At 34.2% G+C, this 22,787-nt stretch overlaps 1 protein-coding gene across 2 annotated transcripts; it reads left to right on the top strand.

Moving 5' to 3' along the window:
- Nucleotides 1–13,117: 13,117 nt before the first annotated feature.
- LOC111366321 (nucleolar MIF4G domain-containing protein 1-like) lies at nucleotides 13,118–22,218 on the top strand. 2 transcript variants are annotated; one of them, XM_022987061.1, is made up of 14 exons: nucleotides 13,118–13,266; nucleotides 13,368–13,478; nucleotides 13,587–13,681; nucleotides 13,824–14,892; nucleotides 14,984–15,051; nucleotides 15,494–15,576; nucleotides 17,167–17,266; nucleotides 17,435–17,520; nucleotides 17,814–17,896; nucleotides 18,740–18,867; nucleotides 18,945–19,046; nucleotides 20,317–20,610; nucleotides 20,695–20,817; nucleotides 21,672–22,218. In XM_022987061.1, the coding sequence occupies exons 2-14, from the start codon at nucleotides 13,475–13,477 to the stop codon at nucleotides 22,053–22,055; spliced, it is 2,619 nt and encodes an 872-aa protein (XP_022842829.1). In that variant the 5' UTR covers nucleotides 13,118–13,266; nucleotides 13,368–13,474; the 3' UTR covers nucleotides 22,056–22,218. The 2 variants fall into 2 exon arrangements, with proteins under 2 accessions (XP_022842829.1, XP_022842830.1); XM_022987062.1 differs by having other exon boundaries at nucleotides 21,784–21,913.
- The last annotated feature ends 569 nt before the right edge of the window (nucleotides 22,219–22,787 follow it).

Genomic DNA, 22,787 nt, shown 5'->3' with positions numbered 1-22,787 from the left:
ATTGCAGTTCTTGAATTCACGGACTATGCAATCACTTGGTGGGATCAGGTGGTGACTTTGAGGCGAAGAAGTGGAGAACGACCTATCAATACATGGGAGGAATTGAAAACTATAATGTGGAAGAGGTTTATACCTACACACTACTACCGGGAGCTTCATCAAAGATTACAAAATTTATATCAAGGCTCCATGAATGTGGAAGATTACCATAAAGAGATGGAAACACTAATGATTAGGGAAAATATCGAGGAGGATAGTGAAGCTACCATGGCTCGATTTCTGCGTGGATTGAATAGGGACATTGTAAATATAGTGGAAATGCAGTACCATGTGGAAATTGAAGACATGTTACATGTGGCAATGAAGATCGAGAGGCAGTTGAAGCGAAAGGGAACAACAAGGTACCAATCGGGATCTTCGGGTTCTAATTCTTCTGGGAAACCGAAGTGGGACAATAACAAAAGAGAATGAACTATTGCAAGAGGAAGAACTGAGGTACTAAGAGACAAGAAGGAGAGTGTTAGCAAGGCCTTGCCAAAGGGGGAGTCACAGTCATCAAGAAACAGAGACATCAAAATGTTTTCGTTGCTTGGGAGTGGGGCACATGCTTCTCAGTGCCCAAACAAGAGAACCATGATTCTGCGAGACAATCGGAAAGTGGAAACTAAAAGTGAGAGTGATTATACAGACATGCCAGAATTGGAGGATGTTGATGAAAAAGATACAATGGAGTATGCTGTTAACAGTAAGTTGTTGGTCACGAGGCGAGCTCTTAGTGCTCAAATCAAAGCGGATGACTTGGAGCAGCAACTAGAAAACATATTACACACGCGATGTCACGTCAATGGCAAGGTATGTAGTGTGATAATAGATGATGATAGTAGTACTAATGTGGCTAGCACTAACATGGTGGAAAAATTGGTTTTGACACTATTAAAACATCCTAGGCCTTATAAATTACAATTGCTAAATGAATGTGGGGAAGTTAAGGTGACAAAAAGGGTGTTGATTAATTTTTTCATTGGTAGATATCAAGATGAGATAATCTATGATGTTGTACCTATGCATGCGGGGCATATCTTATTGGGAAGACCATGGTAGTACGATAGGAAAGCAATACATGATGGGTATAAAAACAAGTATAGCTTTGTGAAAAATGGGAGGTCTATCAATCTTACACTATTAACACCGGCACAAGTATATAAGGACCAAATTCAATTGAAAAATGAAGAAGAAAGAGTGAGAGAGTTAGCGAAAATGAAAGAAAATAGTGAGGTGACCAATAGAGAGGAAAAGAGAGTGGAGCCACATGAGAGAAAAGACAGAGAGACTTTCGAGATGAGAGAAAAGTCGAAACAAAATTTCTTTATGAGAGAGAGTGAATTGAAAAAGGCAATAGTTAAGAAGCAACAAATAATATTGTTGGCTTATAAGGAATCACTCCTCAACTTTGGGGAGCATAACATATCCCTCCTTAGTTTGGTTATTTCTTTGTTGCAGGAATTTTAACACGTGTTTCCGAAGGATGTGCCTAGTGGGCTACCACTCATTAGAGGAATTGAGCACCAAATTAATTTCATACCTGGCGCTGTCATTTCGAATTGACTAGCTTATCGAAGTAATCCAGAAGAGACAATAGAGCTTCAGAGGTAAGTTGAGGAATTGATGAGCAAAGGATATGTACGGAAAAGCATGAGTCTGTGCAGTACCTATGTTGTTGGTGCCAAAGAAAGATGGAACTTGGAGTATATGCGTAGATTGCAGAGCCATCAACAACATTAAGGTAAAGTATCGTCACCCAATTCCTAGGCTAGATGATATGCTAGATGAGCTACATGGCGCATGTATTTTCAGTAAAATTGATCTTAGAAGTGGGTATCATCAAATTCGAATGAGGGAGGGTGATGAATGGAAAACGGCTTTTAAAACTAAATATTGATTGTATGAATAGTTAGTCATGCCTTTGGACTCACAAATGTACCAAGCACTTTTATGCAGTTAATGAACCATGTTTTGCGTGCTTTCATTGAAAAATTTATTGTAGTTTACTTTGATGACATTTTAATCTATAGCAAGAATCTTGATGAGCATGTAGAATATTTAAGATGTGTGCTTGTGGTTTTGAGAAAGGAACAACTTTATGCCAATTTTAAGAAGTGTACTTTTTGCACGAATAGAGTTGCATTTCTAGGCTTTGTGGTTAGTGATAATGGTGTAGAGGTAGATGAAGTGAAAATAAAAGCTATTAAAGATTGGTCGACACCTAAAAATATAACCGAGGTCAGGAGTTTTCATAGATTGGCTAGTTTTTATAGGCATTTTGTCAAGGATTTTAGCACAATCACCACACCACTAACTGAGATTGTCAAGAAATATGTGGAGTTTCAATGAGAGGTAGAACAAGAACATGCATTCAATATCATCAAAGATTGTTTGTGTAAAGCACCGGTTTTAACACTTCCTAACTTTGACAAAATTTTCGAGATTGAGTGTGATGCATCAAGAATAGGTATTGGAGCAGTCTTAATGCAGAATAAGAGACCTATAGCCTACTTTAGTGAGAAGCTAAGTGGAGCAACTCTCAACTATCCTACGTATGACAAGGAACTCTATTCACTTGTTCGAGCCTTGGAGACATGGCAGCATTACCTGTGGCCAAAAGAGTTTGTAATTCATTTTGATCATGAATCACTGAAATATTTGCGGGGTCAAGGTAAGTTAAACAAGCGACATGCACACTGGATGGAATTCATAGAAACTTTTCCATATGTCATTCGTTACTAACAAGGTAAGGAAAATGTAGTAGCAGATGCATTGTCGTGAAGGTGTGTACTTTTAACTACTTTAAGTGTAAAATTGCTTAGTTTTGAGTACATTAAGGACATGTATGCTAATAATTCTAAATTTTCCAACATTTACAATTCATGTCATAAGTGGGTTGTTGATAAGTTCTTTAAGCATGAGGGGATACTTGTTTCCGAAAAATAAATTATGTGTTCCTAATTGCACTATGCGTGAATTATTGGTTAGAGAAGCACATAGTGGGGGTCTAATGGCTCACTTTGGGGTAGCAAAGACTTTATAAATATTAACTGAGCATTTTTATTATCCTAAAATGAAAGTTGATGTGGAACGAATTTGTAGTCGATGCATAACTTGTAAACAGGCTAAATCTAGGGTCTTACCTCATGGGCTTTATACACCTTTGCCAGTACCTAGTAAACCTTGGGTAGACATCTCAATGGATTTTGTGTTAGGTTTGCCTAGGATAAAAAAGGACAGGATTCGATTTTTGTAGTGGTGGACAGGTTTAGTAAGATGACACATTTCATTCCACATCACAAAACTGATGACGCCACTAACATTGCAAACTTGTTCTTTAAAGAAATTGTGCGTTTGCATGGAGTACCTAAAAGTATTGTGTCAGATAGGGATGTAAAATTTCTTAGTCACTTTTGGAGGGTCATGTGGAATAAGTTAGGCATGAAATTACTATTTTCTACAACTTATCACCCACAAACCGACGGACAAACTGAAGTAGTAAATATGACCATGACATAACTATTGCACACTGTGGTTGATAAGAATTTGAAGAATTGGGAAGAGTGGTTACCTTTCATAGAGTTTGCAGATAATAGGGTCACACACTCCACTACATCGTTTTCTCCATTTGAAATTGTTTATGGTTTTAATCCTATAACACCTATGGATTTAATACATTTGTCTGTGAATGAATGAGGTAGCTTGGATAAGAAGAGGAAGGCCGAGCTGGTGAAGTCACTCCATGAAAAGGTACGAGAGCAAATTGAGAAGAAGAGTAAGCACTATGCAGAGCAAGCAAATAAGGGCGGGAAGATTGTTATATTCAAATCAGAAAATTGGGTTTGGGTGCATTTCAGGAAAGAGTGATTTCCTGAACAAAGAAAATCAAAGTTGTTACCACGGGGAGATGGACCGTTTCAAGTGTTTGAGAAGATCAATGATAACACATACAAATTAGATTTTCCAGGTGAGTATAATGTTTCAACAACTTTTAATATGTCTGATCTTTCTCTCTTTGATACATGTACAGATTCAAGGACGAATCTTTTCAAAGAGGGAGGGAAGATGTGAACCAGGGGCCGCAAGAGTCAAAGTCAAGTCCAACGTCAAGCCCTAAGAAAGATCCATTGATAGTCAAGAGCGGTCCAGTGACTCGAGTCAGGACAAAGTGAGTAAAAGAGGCGATGAAATTGCTCGTCAAGGCAACTATTGATTCGAGACTCAAAATGAGACAAGTTTCATGTTGGGGTCTAAGGCCCAAGAGACTTGGATCAACGTGTTAAAGGCGAACGAAAACGAAGTGGAGAGCCAAAGTTGTGCCACCGCATAGCACAAATGGCCTGCGGTCGCACAGAGCTAGGCCGAGAGTTGAAGGAGGCTAGACTTCAATTCCCTGTAGCCACATGGAATTGAACCATGTGACCGCATGGTTATTTTCAGATGCGTTTTTTTATTTTTTTGCGATTTCCTAGTTTTGCTAGAATTTTATATTTAATTGATTTCTTACCATATTTAGGAGATTATGCACGAAATTTCCTAGATTCTTAGGACTAGTATAAATACTCTTATTATTTTTCATTGTAAAAAAAAAATACTTTTGACATATTGATTAATTGAAAGGCTTAATTGTTTTCTCTTTGTTCTTCCAATTGAACAACTTTCGAACTTATCAAGATCTAATTCTTGTGGCGTTCAAATCAATCGGGTGAGATTCCATAATTTTACTTAAACAAGAGGTCCGCACATCGTCAGCGTTTCGGATTGCTAGGTTCCAGATTTATTGAATTCGAATCCAAAACTTTGCTTTGGCTCTCTTGGAAAGATTTTTATCTTGTTCATGGGTTCCGCATAATTTGCCTACACGGGTTTACATTAGGTTCGATTCCATTTAGTTCAGCTCGGCTCGATTCCAGTTGATTCCCAAGTTCGGTATTATAATTAAATTTTTTAATATTTACAAACCAACATTAATTCAATTAATGATGTGTCCAATCTTAGCTTTTACAAAATAAAGTAATACAATCTTATGTGTCTTTTACGTCTCTTTTTGCTAAGTTTTTCATAGATTTGATTGTTAAAATCACAGGAAGAAGAAGATAGCAAGCTCACAATAATTAAGAGGGGCATCATCGAACTTCATTTCGATTTCTTCAAAATAGTAGAAACGACACTACGGTAGAGTAATAGATTTGGATAAAACTTAGTTCAATTTGATTAAGTTGACTTTGTATTGAAAATTGGAAATATGAAAATCATATTTTTGGGTTTGAGCTAAATTAACTAGTTAGCAAATTTTTTAGAAGAAATAAAATAATTTAGCTTATTTAAAATAAATTAATTAAAACATTAGGGAGATTCGATTCTTCAGTTCTTGATCTAGAACCAAGAATTGAACCGAATCCATCGATTTTCGATTTAGATACCCATTCGGGTATTTAACTTAAGAAAAACTGCTCTGTTCTATTCGAGAGTTTTGTCCAGCTCTATCTATGACCATTTGTGTTTGTTGCTAATGTTTGTGACCTGTTATTATCTGACTGTGAGCTGTTGTCACAATTACATTATTAATATTTTACTTCATACAAAACACAACTTCAATGATATAGCAATCATCATTGACAGTTTCTTATCCAAGGTTGGGCACAAGCATTTTGATATCCAAGGCGACTAATTATTCGAGGTTCTTAAGCATAATTATCAAATAATGGAACCAATCCAAACGCAATAATTGTGTATGGGAAATTAATAAATAAAGAAATATAAGAATATGTTGAATTATTAAGTAGGCCAAATCCACTGAGAAGACAATTAAGAGTATATTTACCAAAGTAGAAATCTTTACCAATTACAACCCCCATTCTCATTTAACATTCGACAAATTAAGAATCGATTTTATCTTAGATAAAGAATTTGACAAAATGGGGGCAACGAAACTACCCACTTGCAACTATTTTGTGGATTACGTCACTCACATTCTCATCCTCTAAACTAACAGGCAACTTCATGGCCACCTCTTTTTAGGCATTAATTCCAAAAGAGATTTGAACAAGAACCTTCACGCTACCTATTTATACAACAAATAATAGGCATTAGTGGGATTTTGAGTTGTTCTAAGCATAAGGTAAATGTATTAATATTTTAGGGACTTGATGGGTTTTAAATGGGGTGGGTTTTGGGCCATTTTTTTAGGCCCTTTGAAATTGTAAGACTCAAGGCAGTGGCCTTATTTTCCTTGACCCAGGGTCGGCCTTATTCTTATCGCGTGTATGTATGAAAAATAATCATTCATAGTATTAAGAAGGTGAAAACAATCATAAACATGTACAAAGAAACCAAATTTCATATAAAAAATATCTACCACAACCTATACACTACCTCGTCCAACTCATCACCACTGTCTCCAAACACACCACACAACACAACCCTGCACACATAGCACAAAGATCAGCACACAGAATACAGCCCGCCACCACAACGTACACACACCGCAACTCACCACAACAACCAAAACATCACACCTCCACCATTTTCATCACATGTACCTCATCTACAAATACCAATGGTCATCAAATCTGTAGCCATCTAATGACTTCCACCTCTATAGTCGTTTGTAGAGGTGGAGATGAAGTCTCAGTGCACAAAATGGGCTTGTTTACAACGATCGAGGGCAAATCTTATTTGCTTGTCTGCGCGGTCGTCAGCGATGGAGATATGGTTTTTGAGTTATGTTTGTCAATGTTTTAAAATTGATCTGATCATCGACTCGGAAGAGAAAAATGGTTAAAAGGTCGAACCGAGATCTAACCGGATAGTGAAAAAGTGAAGATATATAAATATTATCAAACACTAAATAAGATTATATAATAATATAATATTGCTAATTAATGTTAGAAAAATTTTAAATTTTTTTTTTTAATTTAGGAAACATAGAAAGATGATTAATTAACTCAATGGAATAATTAACTATAAATATTAAATATACATACTAGTATAATACACAATAACACAGCTAAAGGTAATAATCCTATATCAAAATTTTGTACTTGAAGCACTAGAAATGATGCCTACAAATAAATGGGCCAACAAAGGCATCATAATCTTCCTAGCCCTAACAATTATTAGGTTGGAAGTTGAAAAAGTTTATATAAAACAATTAATAACTGGCAGAACCGAATAAATCGGTTCCGAGTCACTGGTTAATGGTTAAACCAATCAAATGAATAGTTTTTTTTTTTTTACTGATTTTGAATCAAATGGATTTTAAGCAACAATGGACTGAATTTTGTACCGATTTATGGGTTTCCCGGTTGAACCAACCAATCGGTCTGGTTTTAATAACATTGTTGTTTGTAGAGAGAGAGAGAGAGAGAGAGAGAGAGAATGTAGAGATAAATGTAGAAAGAGGAAAAAAATAGAAGATGGAACATCTAGAAATAAATGGTAGTGAGAGAGCGGTTTGGAAAATATGATTATCATCCTTATTTAGTTACCTTTAGTTTAGAAACTAATTACTAAATTTTTCGATAATTTAGATTCATAAATATTAAAATTTATACTTTATATTTTTAAAAGCCTAATGCACTTATTTTAAAAATAAATTTTAGTGACATAATTAATGATAATTAAACTTAAAATACATGATTTTGCTTAATTTTCCCAATAATTTATTTTTAACTAATGCCGTAAATTACTTTACTTGACCGATGACTTTCCTGCTTTCCATCTCATTTAGAGTGTTCAAGCCCTTATTTCAACGGACTTATACTAATTCTTTTTATGGGCTGTCTTGTTTGGCTCATTGTTCTCTTCATTTTATCGTTTGGGCTGCCCCTGTTTTAGTTCTAAGGCTATTTTCAGTGACTAGGTTATTACCTTACATATTCAGCCCCTAGGTTTGAATCTAGGGAAAAATTTATAATTCAAGTATATTGTTTACACCAATTCACAAATTAGATACATAGTTCAAAATTCAAAATTCAGGGGTCTATATAATTAATTGAATATATTTATTAATTAAATATAATAAAGTCACAATCATACGATTAATGGTCACGAATTCATACTTATAGATCACGAATTTATTTTCTGGTCGCATATCATCAAATTAATTGGTCATAGATTATTTTGATGTCACAAATCTAAAATTTTGTAGGTCACAGATCCAAAATTTACAAGTCTAAGATTACTTCAAAGTCAAATTATTTGGTCATAGATTGTCAAATTCTCAAGTCAAACTTAAACAGTTTGTCATAGATAACTAAATGATTGGTCAATGCGTCAAATAATGGTCACATACCAGCACAAAATATCTACCACACAAATACTATTACCACCAGCACACAAAACACCATCTAAACCCTACCCAAACTGTCAGATCTATCACCATAAAATTGCCATCACCAACACCACCACACAAAACACAGTTCAAACTCACAAAATCGCCACCAACCTTTTGCTTCACGCGGCTGCTACAATGTTCTGGTAATTTCATTTCACCACCAGAGTGATGGATTTACTTCGCGATTTTATTTCACTACCTCAGCTCGTGGTGATTCGAGATGGGAAAAGTGCGACGACATGGTGCTTCTTCATTACAGTAGCACCAGCGAAGGTTACTCCAGCGATGACATGCTCTGGTGGCAACAGCGTCTGACGGAGAAGAGACGTGAGATGGAGTTAGGCAGATGAAGAGAAGGAGTCAGTGACGAGAGGGAGATGGAGAGTGAGTGAAATGAAGAGAGAGGGGAAATGATTATGGTTTTTAATTGAATTGGGTGGGTTAATTATATATAATATCTGATTTTTGCATAAATAAATTTCAACCTTGAATTTTGAATTTAGGTGTTTTAGTACATGGTTTTCTGTAATTTCCTCTTGAATCTATTATCAAAGATTTCAGAAATTGTAAAATCACCGAAAACAAAGTTGACGCTCGAGTTTTCGTTCTTTTCTTTATCTTGTTCATTGTGATGCCTTAAATCAAATTGCTATTGGTATCTGGTGGAGCTAGCACCCGATGTGTTAGCGCAATTGCCTGTGCTGACATCTTTGAAATTATAAGGTTGGGAGGGAGGGCATTGGGCAATCACCATTGTTGCAGGCTGCAGAAAGATTAAGAATGAAGGGAGAGTGAGGAAGAAGAGTGCTGAGTTAAGAATGAAGGGAGAGTGAGGAAGATGAGTGCTGAGTTTGCGCCAAAAATTCTTTTTACTTTGAGCTTTTTTTTGGGGAAACTTACAAAAACACTCTTAAAATGAAAAAGATCTTTTAAAAACTCATGAATAATTCATTGAAAGTAAAAAAATACTGTGTAATATTAAAAAGTGACACAATGTCACTTTTTTTTAAATTAAAAATGACATATAATATCATTTTTAGCTTGTCACTAAAAAACGTGATAGAAATTAAGAAGGTGATTAAAAAATTGACAAATCTTTAAAAAAGTGACAAAAATTTTTAATAAGTGACAGAAAATAAAAAAGGTGACAAAGGCTCAAAAAGTTACAAAATCCCAAAAAAAAAATTAACAAACTCAAAAAAGTGACAAAAATTAAAAAAAGTGCCACTCAAAAAAAGTGACAAAATAACAATTAAGATATTGGAATCAATTCAATAAAGTGAATCTAACTCGAAGTGTTTGGTCCCATATCAACAAAGTTGCGAATCAGGTGGTTCTTTGATTACATATGACCATACATCGCTTTATGGAATTTACCCAGTGAATGAAATGGTTGTACAAACAAGTCTACAAAGATGTCGAAACTTGTGCAACAAAGATAAAATTTCCCTGCTGCGTCTTCACAAAATATAAAAACCCACAGTACCACATTCTAAAAACACAATACATTAGTGGTAAGTTTGATGCCTCTCTGAGTTCAATATCTTTTGTCAAGACTTGTTCAGATGCAACCGTTGTTTTTCCTGCATTCCCCAAGTCCGCTCCACCTCCCTTGGAAAAACATTCGACAGAATTCATCATCTCCAATTTGTATTCATCAACATCAAAATGTAATTAAACATTCAGGGATCATTTTGTGATTTTCAACTTTCCACTCCTAAGCTGTTTGTACAAAATCGTTTATTTCAACCCATGATCTCAAATTTTTTTTCCCTGAATGTATCACAAAACATTAAAAAAAAAAAATTAAGTACTTCTTTGAATGCAAAGAAAAAGATTAGGTAACTTACAACAATTCCTTTCAAGTTGAACAGAATCTCTTTCATGTTGAATAGTAGCATAATTTCTACTAGTTGGGGAATACAAAATAAATTAAGTTAGATCTTTTTGTTCCCACGTCCAAATGAAAAACAAAAATATTAAAATAGAGAACATGGCTCAAAAAGCAGAGGCTCGTAATTACCCTATATACTATGCCCGTGTTTGACCCTCATTACGTGGAAAAATTAATGGGTGAAATAGTGTTTTTTTGAAAAATGAGTGGTTGAAAAAGAATGAAAAGTTTTCGATTTACGTGTAATATTATTTTATGAAAAATTGTGTGGTAGAAAATAGAAGAGAGAAAAATAAAATGTAATGAAATTTAATGTAATGGGGCTCAAACGGGGACTATATTATTTACTGTTAACAAGCATACAAAAAAAATGCCTTAATGAGAAGAATAGTCAACATCCCCAAACTCAACACCTAAACTGGAGAAAAATAATCCACATCCCCAAAAAAAATAAGTCCATCCATCTGAAATGAAACCCACAACATGTTCATCTACAAGTTCAGTCACAGCCTTCATTTTACCAAAATCTTGCTTCACTTACAATGATAAACCTAGATATTTTAGATATAAGAATCTGAAGAAATTTAGGTATAAAAATGAAATAAATTTCTCTTCGAAATCCGAATTTGACGTGTGCAGAAGCTGAAAATAAATTCGTAGTTATTTTACCTGTTCGTCGATGATTGAGAATTTGACCTGGAAGCAGATTTGTTTAAGAACCGGAGATTTGTACCAGCAAAAAGCCCAAATGTGGAAATTTATAAAAAGACAACTTGAGCCCTTTTTTGGCTCAGAAAGGATAAAGAGTAATGCTATTTAACTTAAAAAGAGTTGTAATCTCAATTTAATTTAACATTAATGTGACATTAATTGATAGGTGAATTAAATAACTCATTTAATTCCACCTTTCATCAAACCTGTAATCTAATGCCACCTAAACAGGGCTTGTAACTACAGTGGAGTTACATAACATTGCTCTAATTAAAAGGAAAGCAACGTATTTTCTACTATTTATTTGTGATGCTTTCTATTTTTCAATTTTCTTATTTTTGGGCAGTAATGAACCTAATTTACCCTTTATTTTTTTGTAGAAATTACATCTACCCAGTATTTTAAAAAGCACAATTCACAAAATAGATGGAAATATATATATATTTTCCTTTTCAAAATTTAGCTACTTATTAATATTTTAATATTATAAAATTAAATTAATTAACCTACATATTCACTCTACCTCGTTCTCAAAGCCTAAATTTCTCTCTTTGTTCTCTATACTCTCCGGCAATTTTAAACCTAAAATTTTCATCCTCTTCTCTGTCTCTCTCCAATCTCCCTCATCCCCTTCTCCACTCTCTCTTTGTCGGTGACATAGTCACATGTCACCGTTGCGAGAAGCATCGTGTACCCATCATCGCCATCGTGTGCCACCATCGCCTTTGCTATCTCCTTCATTCTCTATTTGTCGACGGCGACAGCTCATCGCACCATGATCGCGTGAAGCATCCTCTATCAATCGTTGCGTGTGGCTCGAAGTGACACCATGCCGCTCATAAAGTTGGCACCCTTGTGCATTGTTTGGAACTCTGATAAAGCAGCTGATTGGAGATACTACCACAAAATGTTGGTAATTGTTGCGGGTTTGGGGGTTTTGCTGGTAGGGTGGTGGCTATGGTGTGGTAGTGTTGTATGAGATGGTGGATTCTAGCAGATGTTGGTAGTGGTCGATTAGAGTTGCAAATGAAGGTGGAGGTAGTTGTTGAGCAAGCGATTGTTGGTGTAGGATCTAGAGGTGATGTATTTGGCAGTGGCGATGGTGCTTGTGGTGGTGGTTATTCTTGTAGTGATGGTGCTGATGCATTGATGATGGTTGTGGTTAGTGGTTGTGGGCGGGTGGTGTGGTGTCGTATAGTGTAGAGGTGTATGTTACCGATCATTTGAAATTGTGACCAGTAAATTTGATATTTTATAAGCAATAAATAATATGTGATTTAAAATTTTGAATTGTAACTTATAAAATTTGTTATTTGTAATCGATAAATAAATTGTAATCTATAATTTTTTTTATTTCTGATTGATAAATAAATTGTGACATATAAATTTTTGATTCATAACTGAGAAATAATTTATGATCAATTAATTCATAAATTTGGGACCACATAGTATAGAATCGTGACCTTAATATATTTAATTAATAAATTATATTTTAAATTATTTATTTCATAAATGAAATTTAATTAATATCTGATTTTTGATATTTTAAACTTTGTTTATCTATAATATATTAAATTAACACATTAAGGGAAAATCATTTTTTGGACGATTTTAATTTCCTATAATTCAATTATTTTAAAAATTTCTTGCTTTTCGATATGTAATAAATATTATATAATTATTGTCATTTATGAAATTTGTGGAATTAATTCTCTATTAATTAACATTCACAATAAATTTTCACTTGATGAATTTTGAATTACATGAATCCAGAGTTATTATAGATGAATTTATTCATATTCATGTATTTAGAAATTTTAATGGGTATATAAATTTATGTATTAACATTTAATTTTTATGAATCAATTGTAATATAAAAAATTTCTCATTTATAATATTTCATCATTACAAAAAAATCTGAATAATAAAAATTGAGTTTTGATAGTACAATTTTATTTTCTTAAGTTTTTATGTTAAATTTTATTTTTTTAATTCGTGTGAGACTCATCAAATCTTCCAACAAATTGGTACCAAATACTTTTTATACTTTAATCTTTTAGATATGATTTTTAAAAATAAATAAATCAATAGGCCCACTAATATTAATATTATGCATAGCGTCCTTTGCCAGAAACAGCTTGCAAAATTGCAAGCATACACAGAAGACTTCAAAACCCCCCATTCCCTATAGACTGCGCAGCCCGATCCGATGCTGAAGGAGTTGGAGTTGTGACCTGCTTGCTGCCGACTGCCATCGATTTGCATAAGGTCACTTGAACAGGTGCTAAGCCAATAATAATACTAAAACTTAGTTCGAAACATTTATAAATATTATTTAATTTGATATTAATAAATCACCTCGTTATTATGGCCGTTCAATAGCCAAGGCCGCCCTAGCTGACTAACGAGCCTGCAACTATCTGTTTCTCTTTCACTATAATACCTCTCAAGTATAAATTAATTGGCATTAGCAGAGACACAATTCTATAATGGGTAAGTTTTTTCTGCTAATTTTCAGTTTATGGTCTATATTAACTATTTTATAAGCAAGAGTAATGTAGAATTTTTTTTTTCTTTATGATTTTCACTACCCTTTTACAGACGAAAATTCCAGCAATAAATCTCGCAGGGAGCGAAGAAGGGAAGCCCGCTTATCAAAGAACAAGAAGAAGTTTGATTCTTGGGTCCAACATCAAGTAATTATATAGCAAATAAATTCTTCCTCTCCAATTTTTTTTCCCTGTAATTAGTTATGTTTCTGTTGACTTTAAAGCATGAAATTTTAATTGGGCGAGCTTTTTCTTAAGTGAATATTTTTTTTTTTGTTTGTTAATTTAGAAATCGTGGAAAGCATTAAAATCATCGCTGAATTTGAACTCAGAAAAAGTGTGTAAATTAGAAGAGGATGAGAAGGATGAGAGAAAGTATGATGTTAGTTTAGCACTATCTGATAAGGATATCGAGGACAGCATTGAGGAGCCTCAAATTCAGGAGAAATTTGAGGGTAAATTGAGTAATTTGAAAAGGAATGCTGTGATTAAAGGTTCAAAAAGCAAGTTTAACGAGTATCTTGAACGGGAGATGAAGGGAGGAGCGTTGTTGGTGAAGGAAGATTTGAAGTTGGAAAAGAAACTTGCGAAGAAACTCAAGGTCAAGAATGGAAAGTTGCAAGGAGCTGGTGATGATATGGACATGTTACTCGAAGGAATACCTTCTATTCTAAGCAATCTGGAGGAAGATGAAGAAGGGATTGAAAGGAACTTTGATAATGGTACATTGCACAAAAAACGAAAGACAAGTAAATTTGCCGATATAGAATCCAAGGCTGAAAAGCTGGTTGATAATGTGGATGAAGAATCTTATACACTTGATGCTATTAGTGACGAACATGATGATGTTGCGGAAGTGGTCTTGCATAAGGATTCAAAGAAGCGTAATAGGAAAAAGACAAAGTTCGAAAAGTATCTTGAGACTGAAAGGCAGGGTGATATGCTTTCAGGTGAAGCAGATTTGGCATTGGAAAAAAAGCTAGCAAAGAATCTCAAGGTGAAGAAAGGGAGATTAAGTGGAGAAAATGACGCCATTAACATGTTATTCAAGGAAATTCCTTCAGTGCTTGATTCCTTAAGGGATGAACTAATAACTTCTGATGAAGATCCCAAGAAGAGCATTGATAACAGCTATTCAGGTGAGAGACTTAAAAAGCGAAAGTCCATCGATCAAGAGAAAAGAGCTAAGGTGGCAGTTGACCCATTTTTTGGAGTATCCAAACTAGTAGAACCCTCTGGTGCAGAAGTGACATCAGAACAGGTTTGTCATGTGCCAGGAAAGTATGTGGCTCCTCATCTTCGATCTCAGGCTAAAAAAGAATCAGAAGAATATGCTCAAATACGTAGACAAATACGAGGTATGAAACTAGCTACATCATGTTATAGTTTAGCATGATATCCTGTTGTGGTTATTGATTTCAATACATAATCTCCATAAAATTTCTTCAGGACTTCTAAACAGGTTATCAGAATCCAATTTGGAATCAATCACGGGTGAAATTTTTACAATACTCAAGGTAAGTTACTAATTATCATAGCCATTTCTTCGTTGTGTTAATGACATGTATAAGCACTGACGTGTTTTAAAACTGTAGAATGATTGAGGACAGGTCATTTGAATTTTACTTGAATTTTTTTATATAGATTATGAATGTAGGTTTTGTATATGCCTACTAAAGAATTTGGCCGAATACCGGAACATAAGTATCAATTTAGTAGAATAATATATTCGGGTTTTGCAACTGTGTACTTGAAGAGTTGGCGGAATAAGGAAGCTGTTATTCTTTTTAATGGAAGTCCTACTGACAATAAAAAATAAATTTTTAGATCTGGTTTTAAAAATATTGGAACAAATTAATCGTGTTTTGTTATTTTTATGGATATAGTTTTATTGTTAGATCTTTATGCTTGTACTGCTTGATATCTGGAGTCTCAGTTGTGCTATGTTCTACTGTGCAGTCTGTTGGTCGCAGTGTTGGTTCCCAAATTGTTCACGAAGAGGTTGTGGCATCGTGTTCTGGGGGTCCTCGTGGCAACAACCAGTTAAGAATCTGTTTTTTTCCCCCCTTTTAATTTTAATTCTCTTCACTACCTTATTATTGTCCGATTTGCTCCAGCTGAATGGAATTAGTAAGTCATAATTGAGTCTGAATCACCTTATTAAGAATTCCTGTACTTATGACTAATTAGTGAAAAACTAATAAAAAAGTTCTAGCATATGCTATAGGAGGATGGGGCAAGAATGGGCATATCTCTTCTTTTGTATGGCTTTTATGAATTCTTCACTCGAGGATTCCAGAATCAAGTTGGTTTTTTTCCAAGCTCTAGTGGGATAACATATACAAAAAATGAATTTAGGCTTCATAATATTGTCAAGAGGAAATTACAAGTTTACACATCTCAGTTTGATTTGATATTCATCACGATATTTCGCATTTATCAGTTTTGTTGATTTGCTGGTTTGGGAAAATGGGAGCATCAACTCCATATCTATGAAATAAGCTTAAATTTTTTATGCTCAATTCGGTTTGAGAACCTCTATTGTTGTGCGGATATTTCTTTGATCTTTGTTGCAAATTAGATTTTTTCATCATGTGCTTTATGTTGCTCTAGGATCTTGTATTTTGGAAATCTGAAGGTATTGGAAACCCGTTCATTTTTGTGCTGCTATCACCCTTTTGTTTTGGACATACAGTTAATACTGTAGGACTTCAGCAAGTAAACTGCTAGAGTTGTGAGATGGAACACGATTATATACGCAGACGATACTGATTCATTTTGATTAAGAACATGCAGTATCCAAGTCTGGGACTTATACTGCTTCATGTATGAATAAGCATCATTAAGATTTGTTTAGAATTTATATGGTAATTTTCAAGAGAACATATCTTTTACTCCGGAAAACAGCAGGAGCAGTGGGAAGTTGATCATTATGGAATTTTTGGAGAAAAAAGATTGTGAAAACAATTTTCAAAAAGCTGTTGCTTCTGTAAAAACAAACCAAAGGATGTTATCTGATACTTAACAAAAACAGAAACGGTTTCGAAAATTTGGTGAATCGCCTTTTCTGATTAGTGCCCCTTTTTTTAGCTCATACACAAAAAGATAATTAAAGCTACTGTCCAACTTGTTGCTTTTTTGAACTTTAGAACATACTAACTAACAAATGACCCTTTTCATTTTCCTATATGAAAAAATAGTCAAATAGCATATCAAATGTCAGGCAACTCATTAACTAACACCAAAAGAATTTTCTATGAACATTTTTTGTAACGTCTCAACATTGCCAAATTGGTGTTGATATTTATTTTCTAGATTTTTTAGATGTTCACAGATATCATATGAAAATGTGAATTAGTATTATCATTTCTCATACACCAATGCCAATCTTTAGTGCATCTGTTACTATATTATTGATATAGCCGCTGAAGCTTCTCTGGGTGTTAGTGTTGTTGCTATATTTGCGTTTTCCAACTTTTTTTTGCGCCCGCACACGTAATTACATATGTTGTGAGATCTAGAGTTTTCTGCACTGCTTTTGTTAGGAACTCCAAACAATATATCGTTGGCTTTTATTTGTTTTTTGTCATCTTGATTGTGATTGACATTGCTTTCAATATTTCTATGTGAAGGTATGCTGCTGTTTTTGCAGCTTTTGTTGCTGGCATGGCTTGTTTGGTTGGGATTGACTTTGGTGCAAAGCTTCTTGCGTGTCTTGCTAAATGTTTTGAGGTTCTTGATCTGTTCACAAATTTCATAATCATGGATTAGTATTTAAAAATACAGAGTTCTGACTTAAACCCATATCACTATTGAAATATGAAGCTTTTTGCTCCTGAAAAATTTCTTGGTTTGCTGCTTCCTTTAGTCTGTGACTAATTCACTGTGTTCAATCTCCAGGAAGAGTATCTTGAAGAAGACAATTTGTCTTTGCGGAATCTAACTCTTTTCTTTTCCTATTTATATATTTTCGGAGTTTGTTCAAGGTTAGTAACATGATTATAAAAGCTTTTACCTGTTAATGTGAATTATGTTCTCAACCCTGGTATAAGCATCATTTGCACAGGCATGGCCGTCTATCATGCACAGTTTACATTTACAAATCCTTTTTTCTTGAAATTATGTATTATTTTTAATGTCATAGCATGTTGTTACTATTAGAAACTGCCGTGCATTACTTGAATTATTACAGTAAGAGAAGAGTGGACATATTTTTTTCCTAATATTTTCTCTTTTATCTCTTCCCCTCTGATTAGATTCCCCATTTGATGATTTTCAGTGAGTTGGTGTATGATTTCCTAACAATGCTTAGCAAGCGGTTGACAGAGGTTGATGTTTCTACAGTCTTAACGGTCATGCAAAGTGAGTCATATTTAGTCACTAATTTTTATATTGTAATTAAGAATAGGATTCAGATATCTAATGCATTGATGTCCAATTAGTTAATATTTGCCAATGAAAGAAAGGGAAAAAGAGAGACAGAAATTAGATAACTAGCTGCTTTTGCTTTTGACTCTAGCTTTTCTTTTGCTTAGTTCAAACACATGTTTTGATTGATTTCTAAAAGTAAATTGGTTAAGGTAAAGAATTTTTTTAGAAAGTGTGAAGTTGCTTAAGAAGAAAAGAACTAGAAAATGTGATTTTGTGGTTAATTTGTTGATCTTCTGGTTTCGATAGTTCTTAATTTTTATCCAACACTAGTTCTGATAAAAAAAAAAAATTCCTTTTTTAATCATGATAACTTTTTCTATACCACATAATTTTCTAATTTTCACCTCAACCACCAAAATAATATAGATTCAAATATGGTACATTGCTTTTAGTATTTAACAGACTCGTAAAACAGGACACTCGTAATCACCTGAGTTAGTATGACCAAGGGGTAGCATGCGGTTGCCGGGAGTTGTACATTTTAAATGCTAAAATTTCTGCTGACTTCTGCCATAAAATACTTATTCACCGTTTCTGATCTTAATCATTATTTATAAGAAGCACATGGTGCCATATCCAATAAAAATCTTATCTATGAATCTATAGAAAGAAACAACAGGGATCTGTGATATCTTAAAGCTTCTATTTAAAAGATCCTTGGTATCACCATTTGTACTTAATTGCACATTTCGTCACTCGTTTTGCTCTTGGTATGTAAAATTCATTAATTAGTACCGGCTGCTCGGAAAATATCTAAAAGTGCTTCTGAAACAGCTTGTGGAATGAAACTGAGAGGAGATGATCCTGTTGAGATGAAAAACTTCATCTCAAATGTTCAGAGTCGGGTAAATGAGATGAAGGCCTGTTCTGGAGATGGACAATCAAATATAACCAGCAAAAGGGTATGTTTATATTGAATTTTTGAGTGGGTTTCATGGGATTTGTTTTAAGTACTACTGACTTTCTCGGAGTTCTGCAGATGGATTTCATGCTTGAAATGATATGTGATATAAAGAATAACAAAAAAAGACCAACAGAAAATGCTGTGCAGCATACCAGAATAAAGAAATGGTTACAGGAGGTACTTTCAGCCTGACTTTCTTGGATTTGCAGAGAACATTTCTTTCACCCTTTTCTTATTTTGCCTATGTATGACACAATCTAACATCTTTGCCACCACATGCTCTTACTACGTGAAGTATAAATATAATGCAAGTTGGTATAAGAACCATTGTTAAAAATTGTTTAGTACACGCTCCTAGGGCGGAGTAGCACTTTCTGGACCCTGATACACATGACCGATGGGTCATGGCGCATTCTATCTTTTATATATATTTTTTTAAATTTTGACTTGCAAATGAAATGGTTCTGACATGTCCTGAACACGTGTCATGTGACATATCCTATTTTTATATTTTCCAATATTGACTAGCAAGGTAGATGGCCCAACATGTGAGGGCCATTATCAGATCAGTTTTATGAGTTTTTGAATATAAAGTAAAGGGAAATATTTATTATTAAGAATTATGTAAAAAAGTCAACAAATGGGAGAAAAATTGGGCAAATTGAATCTCGAATTGGTTTTATGTCCACTCTATGTACTTTTGATGTTAATTTCTTGGCACTAGTAATACAAAGTACATTCCTAAGTTATCTTGATACAACAAATAACCATTCCTTGAATTTAAACGATTTCACTTGTAAAACTTAAAATCAAAGCCAAACAGATATAATGTATATTTTTCAATATTTTAATAAATATGTATGTGTCTATGCCCTACTTTTCTTCTGAATATTTGATGTGGGCATGTCCATGTTGTGTTAAAACAAAGGCTAACAAGCAAACCCAGAATACATTCACACACACGCACACATTATATTATATGCTAATGCAATCTTTACAATGACATATTATCCATGTCAGCATATTAACATTTCTTTTACTTCGTTTGAATTTTTAAGATCCCTGTATAAATTTCTCCTTGCTTGAATGAGAAAGATGAGTTCCAACGGAAAATGAAATTGATGGCTGAAATAATTAGCCTTTTTTTGGGTTTCCCTCTTAGTTACTAAAATAATAAGTTGGTAGAAGTGAATGGTAGATAAATTGGTAGTATGTGTGGGTCCTACGGAATACGTCTAGAAAATCAATGTTTGATTTTGAAGAGAGAATATTTAGCATATTTTAAGGCAACCAAACAAAGGTTTTCTTTAATTGCAGTAAGTCTGTATAAGAGTTGTGTTGAGATATATTTTTAGTGTCGTATATTTTCGAAAGAATGTGATAACTTTAAACTTTCATGTGGTGCGTAAATTAATATTCCCCTCTGTGCATTGTCGTGTTATTTCAGCTGAGAGTAGTTGACATATTAATTCGAGGGTTAAAATGGAGTAAACTTCTTGACCCCAACAAGAAAGGCCAGTGGTGGTTGTCTGGTGATATTGATTCTTCGACACACAACATTGAGGAGGTTGCTAGCACAATTGACAGAGAGGTCTCCGAAACGCAAAAAATGCTACAGCTCGCTGCAGCACAAAGGATGAACACAGATGCAAGAAGGGCAATATTTTGTGTGATAATGAGTGGAGAGGACTATGCTGATGCTTTCGAGAAACTTCTGAGATTAGACTTGCCTGGGAAGCTGGTTAATATCTCCATTTTGCATTCTTTATTGTTTATTATCTAAAGTTTTTACTAATATGGGTTAACTTTTTTGTATGTGTTTTAGGATCGAGAGATCATGCGAGTTCTTGTGGAGTGCTGTTTACAGGAGAAAGTATTTAACAAGTACTATTGTGTTCTTGCTTCCAAATTATGCAACCATGATAAAAACTTCAAGTTCACTTTACAGGTATGACATTTCCTTTTGGGGCCAGCATTTCTGTAGCGGTAATTATTAGCATCCTTAATGCACTTTCCCAATTACATTGGACCAGAGAATTGAAAGATTGAAAGGTAAAGAATGTAAACTGCATCAAATTAATTACAAAAGAACATATAGATAATTAGTAGTCTCACTCTTTTTTTCTTGAAATGAAAAGAAAAAATCTGCATCTTTTTGGCTTCTTTGAAAAAAGAAATATCTGCACCTCTGCAAAATGTAAACACAGATGACTTGTCTCGTGGTTGTATGTTTTGTGCACCCTGCTTTTGTATGGTGTATTGGAATTGCTTATATGCACTTAGAGATCGATGCGCATATAAGCTTTCAATACGTAGGAACGGAAGAACTTTATTTAAGGCATAGTGTGCTTGTATTTAAATAATTCCAAATTATATAAATGCTTGTGCACATTTTTACATTGAAACAGTGGCTTGAGATTTCATAGTAATCTGTAGAAGCATAAGCATAAATAGTCTGAATCAAGTCAACTGCAAAACAAAAACTGGAACATCGAACACTAGGAGCTTTTACGTAAAATATGTTCTTCTCAACAGTGAATTGGCTTGAATTTATGTATCCAACCTCAATTTTATCTGCAATGAGGATTACTCTGTAGTTCTACTTGGTTTTAATCTCTATGCACAACATTTTAACATGGTTGTAGCATTTAATGTTTGCTAGCATGTGATAGAAATTGCTAGCATGTGATGATTTATATTATTGCTTTGCTATTCATTTTGTGACACGAGCAAGTCATTCAGCTTTTGCTAAACCATTTGTTTTCCCATTCATTTGTGGTATTCTCTCTTTCTCCTTTGCAGTATTGTGTGTGGGACCATTTCAAAGAACTGGAGGCAATGGATCTGCAAAGATCAATGCATCTATCAAAATTTATTGCAGAAATGGTTTCTACTTTCTGCCTTTCCCTTGCAGTCTTAAAAGTTGTTGAACTAAACAACCCCATACTCTTAACTCCAAAGAAGATTATGCATTTCCGAATGCTATTTGAAGCAATCTTGGAGTTTCCAGATAAGCTTGTGTGGAACATTTTTACACGTATTGCTGTCACCCCCGAGTATGAATCCCTTAGAATTGGAATTGACTATTTCATCAGCAAGCATGTGTTGAGTATCAACAAGTTCCTGGCTAATAAATACAAGCTGGCAAAGAAGGCCCTTAACAATGTTGAAGGTGTTCTCATGTGATTTAGGCTGTTGCATTTGATTTTTTGACATTGAGATCAATTTTGTTGTTTCGAGGGAACCTCTGTGTTCTGAGGTATATCTATTCATCATATTTAAAGTTGTATATTGTGGGAACTGACTACTTTTTCATCTGGTTGGCTAGAGTAGATTTTTATTTGATAAACTACGATTCATCATTTTTATCTCGTCTCAATACCCTACTGTTCCCCTTTCTAAGTAAGCTTTTCAGATTTTTCTTTCTGGCAACAGCCTTACCATCGTTCTTCATCTCCAAGGGGTTTTGGATATTGTAATCAGCCAAAGGTGGTTTCTGGCAACAGCATTACCAGTGTTCTTGATCTCCAAGGAGGATGGAAGGACTTTGGCTGATTACAATATCCAGAAGTATTCCACCCTTCACCTTGTCCTTTATCTCCAAGGTGGTTTCTGAATGTTTGTCTTACCTTCAGTTTACTCAGTTTTGTGCCAAAATCCTTGCTCACTGGCTTCAAACTTTTTTGCATGTTTTAACCGTTTAATGATTGGCCTTAAACAGTGACAACCTTGACTATAGGTGAGGTAGGCGATTTGCTTAAGGTCTCGCTTTGGTGAAAGCTCCAAATTATGCAAGGATTATTGGTTGGTTGAAAAAAATAAAAAAATACATTTATAATATTCTTTAAAATAGAATGATTATATGCAAACACAAGAAACTAATAAAAAATTAAAAAAAAATGCAGAAATCTTTAAAAA

The sequence above is a fragment of the Olea europaea genome, chromosome 17 (genome assembly GCF_002742605.1).
Source record: "Olea europaea var. sylvestris chromosome 17, O_europaea_v1, whole genome shotgun sequence".
Lineage (NCBI taxonomy): Eukaryota > Viridiplantae > Streptophyta > Magnoliopsida > Lamiales > Oleaceae > Olea > Olea europaea.
This window is presented reverse-complemented; position numbering and strand designations above follow the sequence as displayed.